General features: G+C 45.4%; 2 protein-coding genes across 3 annotated transcripts in view; one reads left to right on the top strand and one right to left on the bottom strand.

Annotated features, from left to right (window-relative positions):
• Positions 1–3,824: 3,824 nt before the first annotated feature.
• On the top strand, positions 3,825–8,800 carry LOC144104089 (uncharacterized). The gene is made up of 3 exons (XM_077636892.1): positions 3,825–4,252; positions 5,089–5,317; positions 7,468–8,800. Exons 1-3 carry the CDS (start codon positions 3,861–3,863, stop codon positions 8,446–8,448), a joined length of 1,602 nt encoding a protein of 533 aa, XP_077493018.1. The 5' UTR covers positions 3,825–3,860; the 3' UTR covers positions 8,449–8,800.
• A 4,537-nt stretch (positions 8,801–13,337) lies between these two features.
• The window catches only part of Mical (Molecule interacting with CasL), a 66,099-nt gene continuing 54,708 nt past the window's right edge, over positions 13,338–24,728 (bottom strand). For both annotated transcript variants that reach the window (XM_077636889.1, XM_077636890.1), the window contains exons 20-25: positions 24,092–24,177; positions 21,767–21,959; positions 20,358–20,454; positions 19,237–19,310; positions 18,033–18,147; positions 13,338–16,463 (exon numbers count right to left, since the gene is read on the bottom strand). In XM_077636889.1, the coding sequence (XP_077493015.1) occupies positions 16,406–16,463; positions 18,033–18,147; positions 19,237–19,310; positions 20,358–20,454; positions 21,767–21,959; positions 24,092–24,177 (623 nt within the window). In that variant the 3' untranslated portion in view covers positions 13,338–16,405. The remainder of the gene's footprint in view (positions 16,464–18,032; positions 18,148–19,236; positions 19,311–20,357; positions 20,455–21,766; positions 21,960–24,091; positions 24,178–24,728) is intronic.

Genomic DNA, 24,728 nt, shown 5'->3' with positions numbered 1-24,728 from the left:
GCGGTAAGGCGGCAATACACCTGTACAAATGCAGAATATCGATATCATCCCAGGTTGCGATTTTCGCGTACACGCCACCGTATAGTAACCGAGTTCTTTTCACATAAGTAATTGAAATGTCGTGGGAAACATTATTCTCGAAGTCATTTAACGACACCCGTGTGGCATTCAGAGGTACGAGCCAAATATTTGCTTTATCATGAACCCGACAGTGTCAAATGATTTTTACTGCGTTAGTAGTATAGTAATCTTTCCGCGGAAATGTCTTGGTCTGTGCGAAGCCCGGTACATCACATAGCGCCAGATCGGAGCGTATCGGGGAACCCTCTGGTGAGTGCACCTCAACCTAACGGACGTTGAAACGGGTCTTGGACGTGCCTGGGACGTCCCTGGGACGTCCAAGGGAGTTCCATTGCCCATTGCGCGTCCGAGAACCCACCGGTAAAAATGCATCTCCCGCCAGTGAGCCTTCAACCTCAACCCATCCACCTCTACCCCTAAGATGACATCCACCCACCTACCCGCCCACTTAGCTACCCCCACCTTCTCAACGGGCCTACAGCCACCGGAAATTCAGGTAGCAGCGGAACGTAAAAGCGACGGTGAAATCAAATTCAAAGACGCAAAGGTAAGGCGATCGATGTAAAAGCGAAATGTGCTAACATACGCATATTTGTCGCATCACATCGTACGATCAACGGAGTATTTTTATTTAGAGGAAACTCTTAAGGTTTTACCAGTCAAAAACAAGAGTAAATAAAAGCCAAAAACAAAAGGAGTGGAAAGGGAATAAAAATAGCTATGTCACTCAAATTCGGAAGGGACATTTGGAAGTATGTTTAAGAACACATTTGCTGATAGCCGGAACCTAGATAAATTAACGTTTCGGGCTATCTTCGTATTTATCCCTAGTTCTGCAAAAGAACTTGCAGAACAAACCCCAACCCTAACAATGAGAGCCGTTAAGTACGCGCTCAGTGCTGAAGGTTCGCAGTGATGAACTGTGAGGCAGCATATGCTCACTTGCTGGTGCTCTACACCCTGAGATATTACGGGGAGCAGCAGAATGCGGTCGGCCTTCGACGTTTAAGCGTCATTGCGATTCTCAAACGCTATATATATTGGAATAGATACGACTGACCCCGCTCGCGTCTATATGATTCTCTTCGATCACACTGTTTTTTTCTGCAGAATCTAGATTTCTTCATGTGTTCTGTATTCACTTTCGCTTAGGCGATGTTGTGACCTCAAGTATTTTTCAAATAAATAATGTGGCATCTACTTATTATTTCGAATGCCAAGTATATGACCATAGGAATTCAATATGCGCATATCAAGAAAACAAACTGTACAGAAAATTGATTTTTTTTTAGCTTCAAGGCACATGGAGCAGCATGTTCAAGAAAAGCGCGCAAGTATTTGAAGCTCGCGTTCGTAATCTCCATTTCAATGCGGAATACTTTTAAGCGCAACACATAAAGGGGACAATACAGGCGCTCACCATTAAAACGGGCAATAACGATGGTCGATGCGAGCCAAAGATTTAATCTTGACCGACTCAACTTGAACCTGTACAAGCATCTCAAGCTAGTCCTGTTCAAACCTGTATAGGGCAAGATGTTTACACCAGGCACATTTGAACATATATATATATCTGCCTCGAGACGGCTCCTAAAGGAACCTGTGCATACCTGTATGCTTGCCACACGGCTCCTATATAGACCTGTACATTACTGTATGCCGTCGGAAGACACCTATATGAACCTGTGCACACCTATATGGTCCCTTTACCCATATGGTTCCTTTTAGCCGCAGTATATACTTTAACAATCCTATATTGGTTTTTCAATAGGGTTCTGAGATTCCAAAGAGTATAGAGCTGCCTGTTTCCCGTGAACGCTTAGGCGCATGACTTGCGCGACTGTGTTATCTCTATGCTTCGTCTCATCTGAAGTAGCCTGCCAAGTAGAGGCTGGCATTCTACTAAGGAAGCCAGTCACGGGATTGAACCCCGACTGCCGTGCCCGCATTTCGACAGGTGAGAAAATCAAAACCGGCCATCTGCTGTGCGAAGTCAGGACACACTGAAAAACCCCGGGTGGCAAAAATTAATCCCTCCACTATGGCGTTTTTCTTAGTCCACGTGCCATATCGGATGTTAACTCCACTTACCGAACCATAACACACCATACTATAAGTGTCATCATGCTAAGTGCTTTCTTTGATACTGCGTCCGCTTCTACCAAGCATGCATGGACAGCGTGCATTTCCCGGTTGCACGGCATCGTTGTTGTTAGCGCCATAGTACGAAGGGGTGCGAGGGGGAAGGGGAGAGACACATGCAGCGCGCACCGCGATGATTGGGTCTGCCCTGATTGTGCCTTTCACGCTGATCAACCGTCTTACATGGTTGGATGAGCGACAATACGCGACGCGTCGCCTACCCTACACCGATGCCCCACTCCCCTATACCCTACATCCTTATTCAGAGTTAAAAGCACTCCAACTGGCGTCAGAATTTCGCACCACTCTCGCATTACCCCGAGATTAAAGGACCGCAGTGATTCTTTAAAGCGACATCGTTGAAAGCTCCGTTACCCAGAAAATCCGCCGTCGGCGTTGTCGGCATTGTCGGCGTTGTGAGCGGAAAATCACGAGCGTACGGCTCTGTTAGGTGATGCCCAGAGAGTAACCACTTAGGAAAAACCACGTGGCCTTGCGGCGTCATCATAACCTGTCCACTGTTGCAGGTGGCAGTTAAATTAATGATTGGTCTCTCGGGAAGATAAACCTTGGTCGCACAAGGCCCACCGCCGCTGGGAGCACCTGCCATCGCAGGGCAGTGGCGCATCGCTTAACCACTGCGCCAGGAGGGGTATGAGGACTTCCAGGGATCTATGAATGTAAGGTAGAGAATGACCTCCTTCATATATGGAAATTAAACCATTACGCTATCGCGTCATACCCTTAAGGCGAGGCCTAAGCGTCCTTTCCAATTTTTTGGGGCCTACAGGGAAATTGCGTATATGATGGTGTTTTCGGTTGCGACCTATCATGCAGACGCTGGCATCAACGCCATTTGGCAGTCCCACATGCAGGCACATCGGAATGAATGAATGAATGAAACTTTCACTGAGAGGCTTTGGCCCGTGGGTGGAGTTCTGGAGTCCATGACACCATTGGATTTTGTCGCCTTCTATGCACTCCGCGACAGTCACCTTTTGGCTCTCAGGCTCCGAGCTGGACAACATTTCCTCCCACTGCACAAGTGTTCGCTCTCTTACTGTATACAAATACATTTATTACTTTGACAAGACCATTTCGTGTAGTATAGGTTGGGGGGCTACCACAGAACAGACATTTTTTTGTTCATATATTCGAGTGTATCTTGTGCAAGAGGTGCAAGATATTAGTTTGTATTCTTCTTTGCCTCAGTATTAGTTTGTATTCTTACGGTAACCTCCTCTTCTTTGCTTGGCGTTTTGTGCGTTTGATGGCATACTTTTCTACTTAGTCTATAGTGATGTATAGTATTTATTGGTACGTTGCTAGCCCTCCACGCATTCCCTCAACCGCCTCCAGCGCGGCCTGGCCTTCAAGTCCTTGGGCAGCGACGGGCGCGCCTTCGTGACTGCGGAGGGATGCGTTAGCTGACGTCTATAGTATGGCTACACGCTCGGGATTCTGCTCAGGAATATGTTTCGAGATTTGGAATGCGACTTTCATAATTCTTACTTTAATGTAGTTCCTATATCGGCACAAAAAAGAAAAAAGGATCCCCGCAGCACAAGCGGCGAGACGAAGACGACGAGCGCACACAAACAACAATCAAGGGAGCTGGCAGAAGAGAACAACAACAAATGGCCCGCCGCGCGCCTTCGGAGGCGAGAATGTGCCCTGCCGTTCCGCCGCACATCAAGCCCATGGTCGCCTCAGCCACCGTCATGTCCCGCAGGTGCCGGCCCTCATCGCTCGAGGCCCTCGCCACAGACGTCATCGTGGCCCAGGTGCTGCCGGTGCTCGAAGGCGCCGTGCCGCCCGAGGGCCCCGACGCCTTGGCAGCAGCAGGGAAAAACCCCTTCGTCGCCTGCAAGCCGGCCATCATCGAGACGCTCATCGAGAAGATCCAGCGCAAGAGGGGGCACCTCAACCTGAGCTGTGTGCAGTTCGAGATCCTCTTCTGCCGCAGTGGGGTGAAGAAGCTCGACCTCTTCCTCACGTCCGAGTTCTTGGCGCGGAAAGATGCCCTAAGGTGATGCTGCGATTATTGTGTGGGCCAGGCCTCAACCGATGCCATATGTCATGCCTATCACAGTGCAATAACGCAAAAAAAGACGCCCTCAGGTGATGTCCTCAATGAGTGTGTGGATGGCCTGCACTGTACACGTGCAGAAATAATGCAAATTTCATATGAGGATAGGACAGGCGCATCAGAATCACTTTACGTAGACACCTGAACAAGCTGGCAGATAGAGGGGGTGATTTAGAAGGGAAGAGAAAGAGTAGCTGTAGTGGAGGGCTCCGGATTAGTCTTGACCATCATATTTCGTCTCCATCGAAATGTGGCCGCCGCGGCCGGGATTCAAACCTTGGGCTGACCAGCCAAATGAGAGAGCCAAGATGACGTGGTCCAAGCCCACCTGGGCCACGACCACAGATGGCACACCCTTGATATACCATCCCTTCCCCGCGGTTCATTATGTCCCTCAAAGCTCGGATCCACCCGAAGGCAACTTTCGGCGGCTGGTCATTGCGAAAGTTTTCAGTCATGACATACCACGACGCCGTTTACGTCAGAGAGAGTCCCTTATACAGCTATTGATGTAAAATATCTGAAGAGAGTATTCACCGACGTAACAGCGGCCGCGATTTTGCTGTATTCGGAGCTCTGCGAAAACCGTGTAAAATGGCACCCGTGAGGTTACGTGCATTCCAGACACGAATACACCTATATATGAGTAAAAGTTTAGTAAGCTGTCTCCTAGCGCACTCTCTTCTATAAAAGGGTGCGCGCTAGAGGACAGTTTACTATATCGCACCGTGGTTTCGCATATCCATGCAGATGTATATTGTGCGGTGCCGACGCAGGTTCCCGCGCATCTTCCGGCGAATCGGAATGTTCGGCGCCGAGCTGACGGAGCTGTCGCTCGAGTTCTACCTGACGTGCAACAACGACGAGCTGAGTGCCATGCTGTGCTTGCTGCCCAACCTTCGACACTTCCTGGTGGCCTTCGAGAACCTCTCCGACCGCGTACTGGAGGCCCTGGGCGAAAAGTGTCCCCAGCTGCAGAAGCTCACGCTCTGCGAGACGCCACAGGTTCGTTGAAAGCCCAACCCTTGGTGGCTCTGCGGGGGCAGTGTTTGGACTGGGAGAAAGTGCGGGAGCTTTGCATCTCAACCGCTTTCATTTCTATGAGCATGTGTCTGGGGAGTGCCAAATATGGCAGTGACCTTGGACCTCTTCGTGAAACAGTCTCACCTGTGTACTACGCGCCGACGTCAACACACCTTCTCTCTGGGCTCTTGCCAACAGGCGCAGAAAGCACGCGCTACTGTTTCCACGGTGCTGACGTCAGTTACACAGAGCAGTCCAGCGAGCGAATGCCCAGATGCTCTAGAACCTAAGCCGTAAAATAATTACTAAACATATTCGCACAATATTGTCAGAATACCAATAAAAAGAAAACAAAGCAGTGGCAGCAGCTATGGTAAACAATAAGTTAGCTTGCAAGACTGAGTTTGCAATCACCTGTGCTCGGGTAAACAGTTCCATGCAGTCAGCCATAGTCCTAAGTTTCGGTTAAGTATGGCTTCAGAGGAAGTGGATGGCGTCGACTGGTTTGAGGGGTTGATAAAATGTCTTGGTGTATAAACTGACTGACTGCAAGCTACTGGTGTGTTATGGAGTGCAAAACATTTGACATGGAGAAAATATGTGTATAGTATTCCGCACAACCACGTGGTAGTCACTGACCGCAGTTATTACGACATTTCCAAATCTTAGGTCGTTTTCCTACCTGTTGAACGAAAGGTTTAAATGTGATTGCACACATGTCAAGGTTTGAACTAGCTTTGCTGATTGTCGTGTGATGCACTTCGGTGTATATTATTTATTCAAGCGAAAGCTTTTACTAAGCTACGTCGGCGGTTTCGAGTCATAAAAACGTGTCCGCAGCCACTGTGGGGAAACTAGAAAAAAAGTTATAATCGAAGGAGGATGATGTGAGGATGCGGCGCAAAAAATTTGGCGACGATCAGATGAATAGTTAATTAATTAGAGCCAAAAATGTGCATAAAGTGGCCGTGGCCAAAGCAAAAGTGACGCCAAATTTGACACGCCGGAAGTGTAGCACCACGTGACCAGAAGTGTAAGCAAAGTTAACGCGCGGCGCCAAATTTGAAAGTTTGGAACGAAGCGCGGTGGGAACTTGACGAATTGCACAAATTCTCAGGCAAATAGGGGCAATAGAGGCAAAGAGGAGAAAATAGAGGCTAAGAGGAGCTAATAGAGGCGACGAGTGCCGAAGAAGTGTCAATGCTTCCGCATTACTCCAATGGGGGTTACCGCAGTGATCTCGATTTTTTTTTCGTTTACGGACTGCATTTGTACATTTTGAAAATACAAATAAAACGAAACTTTAGCAATTATGAATGGTTATAAAGCATCGCGATGGACATTCAATGTCATTGTCCTCCCAATGATGGCTTAAAGAGAGCGCGAAATAAACTTTCGGAACAATACGTGTGGAAGTAATGTCAGCCAACGGCGCTGGTTTTGAATATACCGCGCTGGCTGCGATTTCTATTGCCTCTTGCTGTGGCGCGTCGAAGTTGGCGCAGTTGTTGCATTGTCGCTACCTAGTCGCTACAAGCGCACTCGAGAATCTGCTGTTTCGGATATTACGTACATCTTCAGGTGTTTGTTTACGTAATGTGAAACACTTATGCTCAAATTTCAGTCTCATGTCGTCCGACACTTTTAGGGGTTCATTTTACTCCCAATGAGCAGACGCCCGTTTTAACTCCACCAAAGCTTGCTTTACTCTCCAAAAGGAGTTACTTGCTGCTATATAAACGAGAAGCTCATTTCTAGCACGTGCCTGGAGCGGCATCATTCTAAACAATCGCATTTCAACGCGCTATAATGGCATATAGTAAAGTCTACACCACCAAAACGTGCTATATACACTCTAACATGAGATGATTAAGTACATACCTCGGGCGCAGTGAAGAACCGAAAACAAAGTGGAAATGGGATCTGTTTCGGCTTATCATACGTAGACATAATAGACAAAAATTAAGATTCAGAAGATCCCCTTGTAATTTAGCAAATAGAACGAGGAAAAGTTCATATGATTCAATCTTCCATCAGTTCTGGGATACAAAAAATCCGCTGACCCGCGGTGACTTAAGCGAAGAGTTAGGAACAGAGTGATTATGTTGCAACAAGCTTTCACCGTGTCCCAGGTCACTGACACCGGTCTGCGAGCTCTGGTCGACGAGACAGGCACCAGAGGCTGCCGGCACCTGGTGTACATTTCCATAGAGGGCGCTCCAGTCGGCGTCACTGTCAAGAGCGTCGTCTACCTCCTGGAGAAACTGCCACACCTGGAAGCCCTGCACCTGCCTAGCCTGGACAAGGCACTGGTAGTGCTCAACGAGATCAAGCCGCCGGACTTCAAGCTGGCCCTAAGAGAGTACAAGGACGTCAATGTGTTCACCGTGCAGACCTCAGTGCGTCCTACCATGCGCGAGTTCCTGTCCAAGAGCATCGATTTGTGTCCCCACCTGCAGGCCATCGACATCGAGGTCAAGACCTCGGATGACATCTCTCCCTTGAGGCTGCTCACTGGCCTGACTGAACTGTCTGTGCGGACTGTGGAGTCGACGTCCGAATGGTTCTTCTACACGCAGCTTGAACCTGTGCTCCAGGAGGCCGGTGCCCGGCTCGTCTTGCTCAAGCTAGCCATGCCGGACGTGGACCTGGCCGCAGTGGACACCGCATGTCCAAACATCCGCACGCTGCAGCTGATCGCCATCAACATGTGCTGGAGGCGCAACGGAGTCAAGGTCAGGGATCACCCGTTCTGCGAACTGGAGGCTCTCTTCCTCGACCCAGAGAGCCCACACTCAATGAAGCTCCGTGACCTGGGCCTCCTCTTCAATGAGTCCTACGGGCTCAAGGAACTCGTGCTCGGGTGCTGCGACAGCTTCGACGACATCTTCGTCATGGACGCACTGCAGAAGGGGCTCTTCAGGAGCCTCACACGTCTGGAGTTGCACGGCCAGCGAAAAGTGGGTATCCTGGGAATTCAGCAGTTGGTGCTGCTCGACGAAGTGCTGGAGTCTCTCACGCTCAAGGACTGCACAGCACTTAGCGCAGACGACCTGGCGTTCCTCACCGGTTCGGCTTGTACGCTCAACTTCCAGCTCAAGGTGCAGACATGACCTGTGTAGTCAGCGACGCAACCTTAGACTACCACTGAAAGCTTGAAAAAGATGAGCCGAAATGAACAAACACTTGACTTGAGTACAGGGTGGGTTTGTAACAAGGAGGTCCGTTGCCTTTGGTAGATTGGCAGTTATCTTTGTTGTTGCACGAAAGGACAGCATTCAGGTTGGGTGCTGTTAGCTGGCTGGCCTGAGGGTAACTAGCGGGAAACTTGGAGGTACTGCATGCAGTTTACATCAACCGGTCTGGGGACCACAGTTTAAAGGACTGGGCCAGCAAAAACATGAAGTGTTGCGATTGGAAGATTGGACAATGACTCTTCGATAGACTTCGACGTGTCTTGCGTTTTTTCCCAAGCTCGCATGTTTGTTTCTTTTTTTGTTAGGAAAAGGCTCGTGGAATGGCATTTCGCGCAGTCATCAGACGCAAGGATAAAGATACAGGTTTTTTTTGCTTCTCGTTTTTATTCAAACGTGAATAAAGGTGTTTACAGGAAAGTCAATAGCTCTAAGCCCCTCGGCCTTAATTACAAGAACATTTCTGCTGCTGACACTTTCTAAAAAATGAAAGCCACGTCACAGCAAATACGCCAGCACAGCCGTTATGGGTCTATACCCCACACGCAAAAAAAAAACTCGTTTAAAAAGTTTTACAACAGAGAAGGGTCAGAAAACATCGGCCAGGTGTTTAAAAAGTTTTACAACAGAGAAGGGTCAGAAAACATCGGCCAGGTGCGGTGCAGGCTCTATGACGAGCTATAACTGTTCCAGCAAAATATATTTCTCAAAAAACAAGCGCAGCTCAGGAAGCTTCACATGACGAGCCAAAAGCTGCTCTCTGCACGTAACTATAAGCTGCCAGCCGCAAAAAAAAAAAAAAAAACTTGGGCAGAAAACGCCGTGGTACGGAAAAAAACAGTGGCACATTTTTTTTTCACTCAGGCTTTCCAAGCACACGCTCACACACATACATACACAAACTTTGTGCAAATGGGCATATTTTGTATACTAAATGTGTTTGCTACCTTTGATAGACACCCTACTAACCTAGCCACGCCGGTGTGTGCAGGCAGTTAACAAGGGTTCCTACCGGTAGACAGGGGCACTGTAATCTCTGGAGACTAACGCCAGAGCTTCTGACAGCACCTACTGTATGTAGCCTTGCTGAGGGCGACGCATTGGCTTTGCAAAAGAGGCCACCTTATACTTTATACAACCTATAGTGAGAAGCGCGCACACGCAACAGGTGGCCTTTGATCAAGGCTTTGATGCCACTCGCGAAGTTTAAGCTAGCTGGCAGCTTCGCTATAGGCAACGACAGCCTACACATACCGCCTATATGTACAAGGTCCTACAACGTCCTCTCGTAGATTGTTGTGTAAGCGCTGCAAGCATCTGCGGCTGTTTTTTTTTCTTTCGCATGACACCTCGATCGCTTTTCACTGTCTGCGTAGTGAGCGAGGTTCGTCTGCGTAAACGACCCGCGACGCGGCGGAAAACCTTCGCTGTTTACTCCTCCTGTGTGTTGTAAGCGAAGCGAAGCCACGGCGGTTAATGAAGCTCACATTCGCTTTAATGGTGACATGTGAACGCAACTATGGCGGCATCAGTCCTTGAAATCCCCCGCCTCACCGTTCATCTTGCGAGCCCCGCGGAAAGGTATTCCGGCCTTCTGCTAGAGGGGGAAACTTCACCCAACATGGCGCCCCACCGATTTATTCACTCCCACTTGGATGCCACCTTTTGCAAATGAGCACGTGCTTTAATGATTGCTCAAGCGAAGCTTAGACTGAGCCCACAGTACCCAACTTCTAAGCCTAAGTGCCGCCACATGCATTTACATTTCCACGATGATGTAACACAAGGTTCTAAAGAGTTCCTTGCTGCGCGCTCGACATGCATGCCTAATAAAAGCGTATGTACTTTCTAAAATGCGACTAATGTCTGCGCAACTGTGATTTTAAACGGCGCTTTACTGCCACTGTGACACGGAGGGAATAGTAAGCTGGCTGTATGCCCTTGTTCGCACAACCGAAACTACGCGTTAGGCCTAACACCATCACAGACGAAAGCGTGCATCGACAGCGATGTTACACCTGACAAAGAATTAGGATGACGCATTTGTTCCTTCATTCTTTTGCTTTTAGTCCAGCTCCGTCAAACTGCTGATGCTGTTGTGTGCCAGAGCAAAGAAAATCAAAAAAGAAAAAAGACATGCACCAGCACAACATTAGCGTCGAAAAGGCGTCACTGCTACGACAATGTCACAGTGCAGTCATCCCACCTTGAAGCACGCTGTGTCATTTCACACTAACAACCAGTCCATGCACAACACAGGTCAAGAGCTGCCACAAACGAATGTACAACATAGCTGTACGGAAAAGGCACTGAGGGTATAGACTAAAAGCATTTAAAGTCCTTGCAATGCAACACCAATGCAGAACACACGTCAATATAAACAGCACAAACGACAAACATATAAAAAAGGCCTGCAAAAGCTGCTTGTTTGCCTAGAGTCAAAAATGCCCGTACAGGAAAACGTTAATAAGAACTAATCTGTACAAAAGAAGTTGCCAACCCTCACAGGCCTTGCACACATAGAGGAATACACTCCAAAAGCAGACAAGACAAGGGCACTGGTCCTTTGCTGAATTAACAGCTTCTAAAGTGCAGATTGCAGCAGCCACAAATGCTGTGAAGACCGGGAAACTGACGTGGGTGGTTATGGATTGCGTGTGTCGCAATACTACCAAGTTTACTGAACTCCCTTCTTGATCTGAACAAATCACGAAGCATGTTAGTTGCATATTAACATGTGCGATACCAAGAAACATAGGACAGCAGACATACTGTTCAGCTCGTAGCTGTATAACCACTGCATGAAGGAACTCGGAAAGGTAAATGGCAGCTCATAAAATGTTGCAATTTCACAGCTGCGACTGATAAGCACATGTGAAATGCACTTAGAGCTCAGTGCAGTTGCTCAATCACTTGAAACAAATCTGCTGAGCAAAAAGAAGTAAATAGCCTCCGACATTTGCGACATTCCACTGTTCCAGACCCTCAATCTCAAAGGCATTTCATTTGTGAACATTGGCACAGCAATCCTGATTCTCTCTTTTGGAGACAGTTCCACAACACTGGCAAACTGTCTTGGCTGCGTCAGAATGCAGTAAGCTCGGATTAAACTGGCACACCTGGAACCAGATAATTACTTCGCAGGAGGGTGTCAAAGTAGTGTGTGTTCTCTGATCACTTACTGCTAACTGCAGCCAAAACCAGTCATAAATATGCAGATGGTACTTAACAGGAACTAACCATACAACATGCACTGCTTAACCGCCTCAATTATCCACAAACCAAACTACTGGATAGGCAAAAAATATGGCAAAGTGTTTCCTCCACTGTCCCTCATTCATCATTAAAAAAAAAACTATCCAAGGCAAGAAGCGCAAAACCTGTAGTTATCCCCTTCTTTGATGATAGGCAGCAACACTGATACTTCATAAATGAAAAAAAACCTCCCACCTGTAAGTGCAATATTCCTACAATACGCAGTGAAATCACTCATGAAGACCAGTGTAAAAAACAGTAGCATCAAAACATGTAACTGCACTCAAACAAATCGTAAAGGCGCGCGACAAGAAGGCATCCTATGTCACGGAGGTGGCATTAGATAAAAAACTCCTTGTACAGTGAGAGCCATGACTGATAGTTTTGGGTTTACCTACCCTCAAGCTTTGTGCAATACTCAGTGCGTGTGACCTTACACATCCGCCAGTGTTCGCAGAAACTACAGAGCTCTAACATTTTTGCACTTCGAATGCCCTGCAGCCCTCCCTTCCTCTCCCATATTGCTCATAATGTAAATCGGGGCACTCAATGCACATTTTCCTGCCTGCCGAGATTTCCGCTACACCCCCGTCTTTGAGTTAATTCATTGGTGTCACTAGTGGTGGTCAAGCAAAAAATCCACACACCCTTTTATCTCAATAGAATCGACAACTGTCTGGATATGTCTGGTCAAAGGCTAAAACATGGCCAGCTGTAACAAAAACAGAACTTTCCGCCTCATTAGTACAGCATCCAATTTGTCACCATCAAAAAGGAGTCCAAATCTACATTAAAGGTCCCCAGAAACTCTCGTAGTGGTGACATGATGCTCACATCCTACTGACAAGGCAAACAACAATTGAGTGATTTGCAATGGTGACAAGCAGCAACTCTCTTACTTATTCCTGTTAATGAGAACTTGAACAACCTTATGTTTAGGTCACAGTTCCTTTGTCTTCAAGCCTCTCTGTCTGCATTCAGCACTGGAAAGTTTAACCCTCAAAGCAGCTCATGGAGAATTCTCAATTCTGTTCATAATTAATTATTTTCCGAAATTACTCGCCATTATGATCTCTCCTTATTTTACACAACAGGTAACAGAAGTGTTTTCAGGGAGAGAGCAAAAAACAACTTCGACACAGTGGAACTCACTAAAGATAATGGATAAAAAAAAAAATTGCTGGATTTTAACGTGACAAAGATATGAGACCTATGAGCCTCGTAGATACGAGGTTGGGGAGCGATGCATGCCAGGGTGGTAGGTCTGGATAAATTTCGACCATCCGTGGTTAATTCGTGCGCCCTGAAATTTCAGTAGGCAAGTGCTTTTGCACTCTGCTCCCCCGAAACGTGGCTGCCACGGTTCAAACTACACCCATAGTTTCGCGCTCAGCAGAACTCCGTAACATAAGGAATTTAAAGGAATACACGCAATGACTGGCAGAGGCATTTCAGGGCCCCTTCGATGTACAGCAAAGTCTTGACTGTAAACGGCTTTAGCTCAGTGCCCCATACACAGTAAGCAAACAAAAGCACGGCAGTAACTCGCTGAATTAACTTTGGAATAAAACCATCCTGTCAGCAATCTTATTCCAGCCCCATTACATTTCACTTGTTAGAGACAGAAATACGCATTGAATTTGATGCCTCACAACATGTGGACTATTGTCTTTGAGGCAGGAACAAGAAAACACATTTGCTACTACAACATGTACGGGCGCGGACATAAGTAAACGGAACGCTCCATTTTGTTCTAATTGCAATCTTGCCTTTCCTATAGCACATGATGAAACATTATTTGATCATGAGAAAGCGAACTGTTGTCTACTACTAGCCTGCACGTACCACAGTTGCCAGTCTCAATTAGGAAGCGAGTGAAAAATGTTAGAAGGCAATAGCGTGCTCCGTTTACTTTTGGCCACACCTGTACCAATATAAGCAACCTGTAGCCTTGCATTTCAAGCCTTCAGGTTCCAACCTGTACCACCTTGAACATAATGAAAAATGGGCACAAAAAATTAGATAACTTGTTACTATTGACACTCACTGAGCTGCGTATAAACAGACACTAATGCCAGTTTTATACACTGCTGATTGCACCCAGAAACTGAAGATTTTACATGAAGCTCCTGGCTTGAATGTGCATTTACGCATCTTTTTCATGAGAAATGCATACCCAGAAAAGGCTAAAAAGAAAAAAAAACTGTTTAAGATGCATGGCAAATTTTTATGCTGCCATCACTAAAGGCTTAAATTCCTAAATGCTATGGAACCATTCTGTGCAAAATTAATTAAAAAGAGGAAAAATTTCACTGACATCAGCAAAGCCTGCTGGCAATTATTAATATTATAATTGGTTTTTGTGGAAAGGAAATGGCATATATCATTGGACACCTGAACAACCACCTTAAGGGAACGGATAAAAGAGAGAGTGAAAGAAGCAAGGAAGAATTAGAGGTGCTGTAGTGGAGGGCTCCGGAATAATTTTGACCACCTGGGGATCTTTAACCTGCACTGACATCCCACAGCACACAGGCGCGCCTTAATGTTCTGCCTCCATAAAAACGCAGCCACTGCGGTTGGGTTCGAACTCGGGTACTCCAGCTCAATAGACGGACGTCCTAACCTGCTGGCAACAAAAAATCTTTCATCACTGGCAGCAAAGAATCACACCGAAACCCCCCACAAGTGAGCTTCCCAGATGTACAGCATTGCAGGAATTTGCGTAAGGAGACATAGTGAAATAGTACAATAAATGTGGTGCATCTGGTTTGATAGCAGTTAGTTCAATTTTACCTACCTTGTCTATACTCCATGTTGAGAACCTAAATAGAGCAATGCTGACCTCTTCACCTCTTCTGCCACCTAAAACATCCCCCTATACAACTTCTCTCTCTCTCTCTGAATACTGTGCTGTGCCCTTCACCAGTGCCTGGAAGACAGCTCTACCATTCAATCAGTACTAAATGTCGTGGTTTCATTTTAGTCTTCACCACACGTGACACCCAATTTGTGCTTGGAAACCAGTAAGCTGCAAGCTAAAAACATAATTACACTCAAGATTAAATCTCTCTGTCGCAGCAAGATTTCATTGTAAAAGCAAGCAAGCAAGCAATTTTTCAAAATATATTACATTTTCTTCACCCTTGTCAACAGCAACGGTGAGAAATTATAACAGGTGCCAAGCCCAGCAAAACCTCAGTAAACACAGCCCCCCCCCCCCTCGCCGCCTCACTATTTTTTTTTACATACACAAAACAAAACCAAGCTAAAAATTAAACGCGACATGTTAAATCACGGCATGTAAACAGTATGTGGCCATCAGTCACCAAAACGGCGCCACAAGCACTTTGTTTTGTCTCACAACGTTTGTCTCACACACTATGATACATCACCATCACAAGCCACTAGAAGAAATAATCTCAAGCACTAGCATTCGCTGCACACACTTTTGACAAGTAGCAATGTGCTGCCTATAGTTGCCAATGCATGCCAAGCATTTGAGTATCTTACGGCTCATGCATGACAACAAGTGCTTGACACACTCATGGAAAATAAAAGTTTGTGCTGCCAAATGCCACCTTTAGTCTTGCTAAAATTGTGCAGCATCATGGGAAATGAAAATGGGGAAGTGGAATGGAGCGGTGGAGTGGCGTGGTGGAGCGGCGTGGTGGAGCGGGGCGATGGAGTGAGGCGGTAGAGGACAGTGGAGTGTGGTGGTGAAGTGGTTATGAGAAAAAGAAAAACGCAGTAACTGTCTCACTCATGGTGGACACCCTAACTACGCCCCGAAGACAGCAATGAAGAAGGGAGCTGGTGCAAATGGCAATAGGCAATTAGGGGTCCAATCGTAAAACTCAATGCACACATGTACACTGCGCTATGATCGGCCACCAACCTGGTGTTCGTACGACTGGCAACTATGACAGCGCAAGCCCTTGGGTGAGAGGCCATCATGAAGCATTTCTGAGAGCGAATAGCTTTCCAAACTTAACACACACTCATGTATGCCAGCTCCAGCTTCAAAAACACTGCAAGGTTTTGATGAGACAAAATAGAGTGCATGTTGGCATTTGATCGCTCACATAGGGTAGTTCAGCATTGGCAAAAGGATTCAAACAAGATTTTAAAAAAAGCGCTAGCTGTCACATAAACAGTATCGTGATCAATACTCTGCAGTGGACCACTAACAGGGGCAGTGACTGCTAAAGCTTGCTCCGGCGCACTAGCCGCATCATCAGTGAGCTATCAGCGGACCAGCAGCAACAAAGAGCGCATCAGAAGTGCTTCAAAACATGCTGTCGAGACACAAACAATGCTTTTTGACGCAAACCTTAGCCCTGCTTGTTCGAACAGCAGGAAACTGGCGACCAGCTTGCTGGTGTCTTGGCGACAAGTTGCTGGCACATCTGCGGATCACAGATGCTGCTTCCTCTTTGGGCGAGTAGCTGAGGCGAGTTTGCTAGCAGCCGAGAGAGTGAGCAAAGGGCAAGAGTGGCAACGCAGCTGGGGCCGGACTGGAGGGTGGCAAGCCTGGGACGATGGCTCGACGAAACGAGGGCTTGTTCCTTGGGCAGCGCATTGGTGGCGCCATTGATGTAGTTCCTAAATGACACCACTCTCAAGTGGCGCCCTGGGTCAGGATGCGGGCGGCAAGCTCCTTTTCCTCCGTCTCCTCCCTGAGGGTGAGCATGTCAAAAAAGTCCACAAGTTCGGAATTAAAGCAAATACTTTTACCTTTTCCAGTTCCAACGAGGTGCAGTTTTCTGATTAAACTTCCTGATCACACATGCAAACCGCTTTACAAAAACAGTCGTTTTCAGTGCCACCTGCTGCTTTTGAAATTTCTTCAGCTTGTAAGTTTTCAGCAGTAAAATACTAGGAGACACAATATGCTGCTGCACATTGGAAGCCAGGAAGCAGCCATCACTATCACTTCACACAAGATAAAATGTCAGTGCAATGCAATGCTTGCTTCTTGGAACTTATTTCTGTTAAAATTTTGGGTTGGAGTAAAATAAAAAAAAACTAACTTAAACATGTACCAAAAGGACACATGAAAAAAAAATGGGTGCAATATTCAATACCGCATTCCTGCAGGAAAAATACACAATATGAGGTGTGTCCTGCATGGCCATGACTGCGCAGTGCAATATATTTCCTGATTTATCGCTCCAACCAACAAAGTACTTCAACAGATGGACTGTTTTTGAAACGCCTTCTATTTACAACGTCATCACTGCATCATTCCAGCTGCTTCTCTTCACTGTACCATAGAAACTGGTTAAACATCACTATGATGATATACCATAGTGCAGATCCAGTGGTGTGACATATTTTCCAACTTATTTTTACAGACAGCGTACCACTAACTTCACAGGGTATTTCCCATCCTGCAGTGGTATCAAAGTTCCTTGACTGGCTGATCAAAATATTTTGGATACAATGGCCAGAACTGCACATCTTGCCTATTGTGTCTGTCTGACAGCTCACAAATATAAAAGCCACAGTGAATATGTTTTCTTCTTGCTTTTGTTACTGTGCACATTTTATGAATCTTGATGCCAAGCTTCATAAAATATGCGCAATCCCTTGGAATTTCTGGAGTTAGATGTCAAGGTTCATGAAATACACACAGGAATAACAGGCACACGCACTGTGGATTTGACAGATGTAAGCTTTTATAGAAGCACAGTAGATGAGTTATGCAATTCTGGCCACTGAAACGAAAACGCTTTGCTCAGCCAGTCAGAGAACTTTTAAAAATTTTGCAGCCACAAAGCCACCACCAGTTCACTATCAATAATCTAATGGCAGGCTCAGACTTAGATGAAAGCAAGTATGAAATTATTTTTGGCCATACTATACTACAATGCCGCTACAGGTCTATCTGCACATTACAAAAAAGTGAAAAACATGACGTCATTTGTACGCCCACTTAGAATGTGACGCAGAACCAAGCTTTGAGTTTTGGAAAACTGGGAGCTAATTGTAAACAGGGACTGAGTGGAAGAAAAAAAAAAGAGAGAAATAACATTACTGAAATAACCATTGTCCGTTAAGCCATCCCATATGATAAATGATTAATGATTGTGTATACAGAAGTGCACTAGAAAAGAATATAGTCAAATGGTGTAGTCTCTAATCTGCTTTAACCGCAACCTCGCAGAACTTTTCACAGAGCCTCGAAGGAGGCCATTTCAAATGCGAGCTAGCATCTACACCAATGATGTTGCAACATTCCATACCGTATCCTCAGCTGATCCATCTGAGCCACCAGTCGATCTCGCTTCTCCACAATCTCCAGCATCTCGTTGAGGATTTCTCGCTCTTTCTCGATGTCACGTGGAGATTTCTGCGAATCTGCAAGCCAGGAACAAAATGTGCGAAGGCTGAGGAGGCTGCATGGTGGCCTATACATTGCAACTGCACACTGCCTTCTCTCTAAACGACATGGTCAAACAACACAAATGTGTACAGGAGTGACGCAGAGAACTAAAAGCCAACAATTTAGGCAAGTTATCAATGCTGCCTATAAACCAGCCACTGTGGCAATTTTTCAGAGACAGGAAACGACTTTAAGGCTAAACAGCAGGAAAGCTTGACAAGTTGCAAATAAGCACGCATTACTTTTCAAAATGCTGACTTGTTCACTGTACACCTACCAGATCATGATAGTATAGTGAGAGAGAATATAGGTTCAGTTTTTGGAAAAGATAGTTATGCTATCGATTAAGCTAAATGCAAACAAAAGTGAATGAATGAACAAAAACAGTACATGAAGCACAGTTCTCACTGCTACTACTCTTGTAATCACAGCCATACATGTCACCAGGTGAGACACAAACCAACATTACCGGAAAAGAGCAGAAAAAAAATGGAATGAGAGCAAGGCAAACATGTTTAGTTCATGACATGAAAGCTATAGGTTGTGTGACTAATCATAGCATAAACATAGCCACAAAGTTTAAGAGTATGCATTCAAGTGATGTAACAAAGTTATAACACAACATTACATATCGAAACTACAGACCAATGCATATTAAATATCTTCTGCTTCTTTTTTCCCTTACTAGGAGTAAGTCTTAAAGAAATATTAAGATAGACCTCCAGGGAACACGGTAATGCAATAAAGGCAAAAAAAAAAAAAAGGTGTGGGAGCCCACAATTTTCTTTTTTTTTTTGCCAAAACGCAGACAAATCGTTGCTTCCATCTATAGTATAGCTAAAAGTCAATAACTTTATGCATAAACTTAAACAAACCACTTTCTTCCCCACTTTCATGCAGAAAGTCAAAATAAAATTTTATTTTGCGACCAAAAGCGCTACAAAAAGCAATTGCAAAAAAAGTCATAAATTAATGTGAACTGGGTAAGATTCACCGCAGAAGAAACGCCGTGAGAAGCAATGAACCAAGGAAACTTAGCAAGCATGGGCAAAACATGCACTCACCGTCAATAGCCATGCGTTCTCGCATCTCTTGCTGCAGCTTTGACTGCTGATCTTCCAGTTCCAGATCCTTGACCCTATGCACAGAGTAGCAAAAAAAAAAAAGGGCTATGTATACAACATGCTTTGTAGCACCACCACAAAAAATGAAGGGATAAACCATCTGCAGCTAATTAGTCCCGCTCCCAGAATATTAACCTCACACAGAATATCAACCTCAACACTAATCCCCTTCTGCAGCATTCACAAACTGAACTCCAAGAGACTGCATCCAAGCATGAGGAGATTCCCTACATACCTATACTGCTGAGTTTCATCATGGCTGCTGCCATCGACTGTTGGTAGTGATTATCCATTAAGGAACATCATAGTGAATGGCACTACACTACGATAACTAATAGCATCCTCTATGCTAAAGGTATGTGTGGCAAGCAGCTTTTGTAACCGGGCCCCTCGTTCCAAAATTTTCGCTCTGCACTGCTAGACTTTGTGTCTGCCCCTTCTTTACGAAGGACCACAACTACAATGATACAACCACAATGCATGGTTGGAGAATTAGCGACTAGGCTTTTTTGGCGGCACCATCACTGAAGTCTGAACTGGGAAGTAAATAATTAACTTGGCACAAGTGATGGGTTTGAGAATGCCATTCAGGAAAACAACGGAAGCTGAGCAACCGTTCAGGGCATCCAGGCAATTAAGAAGGTGCGAATCCGCACAGCATCTCCACTATTCTATGGTAATGGTTTCCTCTGACAGCTTCAGCACAATGCTTCACGGCTGCTGACTGCAGCCAAACCAACATTCACCAGGGCCATTACTACTACAATGGAGCGACATGCCCACATAAAGACATTTACAAAAACAACAATGGCATTCATTATAGAATGCCTTAAAATTCACTTCAAATGAACTCCACACTTTACTGTTCCTTTTTTTTTTTTGGTTCATACAATCTCGAAAGCATGAAGTTTGGAGAGTTGTGCATGAAAAGAACCAGTGACAGCGTGACGGAACTGCATTTGGCCATGTTGGAGGCACACAGCTTTTGCATTTTCCTGCTGAAGTGTGGCAATTTGAGGACATGCTTGCATGCACTGCAAGTTTTGCAGGCAGTGGCTCACCTTATCAGCAGCTCCTGCTCCTCCCTGGATAATTTGTTCTTTTGCCGCATCAGCCGAAACAGCACTTGCGTCAAGTCCTTCTCTTCTCCTTGAAGATCTGCAACATTTACGCACTTGATGTGAAGTCCCTCAACAGCAAGCGCTCTTTCATTGTGCAAAAGATTCATAGCTTGATGACACACATACAAAAAAAAAACGGCATTAAGGTAGCATAAGAATGTGATCCACAAGTCAAGAAGTTATTGACAGGAAACATGCTGGCACTCATATTTTTTCAACACATCATGCAAACTAAATATTCGGCTCACAAAGAAATGCTACCACTGCTAGATTGATTTTTTTGAGGCTTAAAATAAATAAAGCAGCTTTTTACTGTTTCAAAGAGAAGTCATTGCTCTGTACCGGAGCAAACTTTACTAAAAACTCAAGGTTAAGTAAGTAGCTGAGGACGCCACAATACAATGCCAGACGATCCGAGTGTAGGCTCCAAAAACAGTGGTTTGTAAAGCTGAACGTTGATCGAACAGAAGGCTGTGCAATAGAGAAATCAAGCTGCAAGAATTCACAAACGCTAAGCGCAGTTCTGTGTAATAGGAATACAGGAATGTGCTGCTAAAGTAGAAGCACAGCAGTGATGTCAGATACATTGAGACTAAATTTTTTGTATCTTACACCAGAGAAGTAAGATACTCCTTAAGCATTTTTTGCCAACAATATTTACTTGCGTGAAGGGCAAAGTGACATAATGAACGCACATACTTTCTTGGTTGTCTGAATATAAAATCTTATTTACCCTGCATAATAAACACACCGTCACCAAGTTCTTGTAAACTTCTGAGTAAAAAAAGTTTCTTCATTATACCGGTAAATATGAATACGTTACTCCTACTCTTGGTGCAGGTAGATAGATGCTACATCTCTACCTTAAAGGTGCAATAAGTATAACTCCATCCATTTACGTCATTAGTAAATATAAATATAAAAAATAATTTGTTTGCCTCTTTGTGATTCTGCTGGTGTTTATTTGGCAGCAAAAGCTACATCTATAGCTGGGAAAATTTGGGTTCAAAGTGGAACACATCTTTCCCTCCAATCGGTTCAAAGTCATGATGTGATGACAAAAAGGACTCCGTGAATACTGACTGAATGATCTAGCTTCAGGGATCTGTGAACAAGAAAGTACCAATGTCACTGCAGTTCGCTTGTGAAAACGGATGGCGGTGGCGACACCTCTCCGTTTTCAGTGGTTTAGAGAATGCGGTAATCTATCGTCACAGGCCAACTTCAACTTGCCCTTGGTATCCCTCCACTAAGCTGTTGGGTTGTGCAACCACGGGTGACAAACGTCTCCATGAATTCTGTCGGCAGCTGTAGACAAGGCGTGCAGCGTCTTTCTGAAAGAGGCTCACCTTCATCCTCGTCCTCCTCACCCCTGAGTGCCCGCTCCACGAGTACTCCCCGATGCTCCAGTGACCGCAGGCTCACTTCGATCTCCTCGAGCCGCCGCTGGAGCTCCTGGGCTGTCCGCTGCCGCTTGCGTTCCTGCTGACGCTGCACCCGCAGCGTCAACCTCTCCAGTTTCCGGGGGTCCACGGCCTGCATCTGGGAGAGTGGAGGGACGCCAAAGCTATGGAAGGCAATACTTTGAGAACTCCCAGCTCAACACAGAAAGAACTCTATAAAAGACCATTGAGGACCTGAATTGATACATCACTGCTTGCTAATCGCAAGGATGCTGCTCTCACTGAAAACAATGCATTTAATGCAATTGCGCTAAGGCTCCCGTTCTGCAGAAAATGCAGCGTTGGCGCTGTCGGCATTGTGGGGCGAAAAAAAAAAAATGGCTGGGGTTCAACATGGCTTAAACCTAGTTAAAAAGCATGGTCTCCACTGTCTCAAATTAAACGTCAAGGTCAAAGGTCAAGGTGTCAGGTACCCAATGGTCATAGTCATATGATCACATGGTCATACTACCACAGCCCGGGCCATACCACCACGCAGTTAAGTTCGGTTTTACCTCGTGAGGCATTGAAGGTCATTCTTATCCACATCGAAATCGGAAGTTGTACTTCGAGGAGCGGAGATCTCTCTCTAAAAGGAGGTGGCCCTCCCGCCACCTAAGTCCCGTGACCTCTCGTGACCTTGTGATGTTGTCACAACCTGCCCACCGGATTGTGAGCAAACTACCCATTGTGGCTGGTGGCAGTTCAATTAATGATTGGTCGCAAGAGGTTGCTCAGCAAGAAGCAGCCTGAATCTCACAAGCCCCACCAATGGCTGTGTTTGAAACAGCCACATGCAGGGGCAATGGCGCATCTAAGGCTAAAAATGAAATAGACGTATCGCCACCACTGGACATTTTCGCAAGCAAAACACGAAATGTCAAGACAGTTTTTTTTTTTTTTTGCAAGGATCACTCAGGATAGGCAACATCCCCATTCACTTCCAAATGGTGATTTTGGAGTCCTTATCGATCTTCATGTCATGAGTTAGAATCAGGAGGAGGGAAATTTTTTTCATGCAATTCTGTCAGCAATAAATGTGTACGTATTTTGCTTCTGGAAAAACACCAAAATACCCAGAGAGAACCACACAACAAATTTTTACCAGGAATGAGAATTGAAAGGAGCTGTTCTCGGTGTTCCTTTATAGGAAAAAGTGGACAAGCCACAGAAGCCAGAGAAGATGGGTGGCCTGAAGCAGCACCTTTAACGGCTGTCTGGTAATTTTTAACCCTAGCAGGAATGCAAGTTTACTGTGCGATGTTGTCGGAAAAAGTGCTCTTAGGTCATTTTCAGATTGCCTGCTGTGCAATACAGCTGCCATTACGTTATTCAGTTTTTCTGCCGTGAACCACTTCTCAAGTAGTAGTTTCTTTATTCAAGGGGAGACAAAAAATTTTGAGGAATGAAGACAACTGCAGAAGCTTTCATGAATAGCAATTTAAGGCTAGATTCGAAACAACGTAGTACCACCAACTAAATGAAGACAGTAGGTGCAAGAAAGCATACTCTGTGGGCAGTTCGGCATATGCTGCCATGACAAAGCGGCATTTTCTACTGCGAGTAGGTCACTTCTGGATTATGTATAGTCAAAGCAAGATATCAGGTAACCAGGTTTGTTCCCAGAGAACAACCACAGGAAGAAAATAGAAAAACAGCTATATAGTAAAAGTATAACCTGAGAGCATTTCCTTCTCTTTCACGCTCGAGTACTTAACCTCTTTCTGTTAAGTACTTAAGCAATAATGTCTTGAATAATAGACTGAAAACAGCTGCATAAAGGCAGTTCTCTGACTTGAACACATGTGCAGCATGGCAGAGTTACAGTCAGCAGAGCACCTTGTTGATGGGACTATGTAGCTGCTGCAGACCAAGAAAACGACTAGCCTACATTTAGACAGTCTTCAATCTATAAAGGGAATAAGTATGCTCCATAAGCACCATGTGTGGGTGCCATGATTTCCCCATTTCTTGTAAGGGCACAATGCTGTGGACACCACTGTCATACAGCACTCTGTGAAGCTGCGACTGACCTCCATCATGACACTATGTTTCCCTTAGAAATGGACGACCCTGTACGTGAAGCAAATTAAAACAAATATAAGACAGTCAACTAGAATCAAAGTCTATCTGACTACAGTGTAGTGTAGAATAATTGACAAGAAATAAAAAAAAATCTGTGGGACAGCAGTTTCTGTAGGCCAACAGTGAGCAGTTAGTGTGGGACCTCACCTTGCCCTTCTTGTCGCAGGGCCCACTCGTTTCGCCATTTCCATCTAGGTCGTGATCATCAAAATCCGCAAAACCATCTTCTTCACCTGCACATGCAGCAAAAGGCACGTAAAATCAAGTATCAGGATGCACAGGACAAAATGTTTAATTTAAATATATACAACGTTTGGAACACCACATACTAAATCAGGATATTGCACATTATACTAATAAGTGATCCTGCTACATTCCCAGTCACTGCTGCAGGCCTCCTGCTACAGGCCGCCCACAACATTGCCGCATTAGAGTAACACGACGGCGTTGAGGCAGCCAACTGCGCTCCAACTGCGTGCAGCGCCACCACAGCATGGTTTAGGTGTGTGGACACCCCCTCCTTGAGGAGAAGCGCAGAGCCGAAAGACTAAGTATTTTTAGGCACTATATCATAATCAATCAAGGCCATCATGCGCCAAACAGTCTGTTGTTGTGTTAAAGATGTGAAAATAATTTTGAAGTGTCAGAGCTTGTTTAGAATGTTTTCTGTTTTTTTTAAAAATGCGCTAACACACGAAGATTCAATAAGGGCATTTTCTCCTAGCGCAAGCTAGGGTGGAATTGGATCTGTTCGCAGAAAAATCGCGTGAAATGTTTTTTTCTT

Source organism: Amblyomma americanum, chromosome 9, assembly GCF_052857255.1.
Source record: "Amblyomma americanum isolate KBUSLIRL-KWMA chromosome 9, ASM5285725v1, whole genome shotgun sequence".
NCBI classification, from domain to species: Eukaryota; Metazoa; Arthropoda; class Arachnida; order Ixodida; family Ixodidae; genus Amblyomma; species Amblyomma americanum.
The sequence above is the reverse complement of the archived record's forward strand: the minus strand, read 5'-3'. Positions and strand labels throughout refer to the sequence as shown.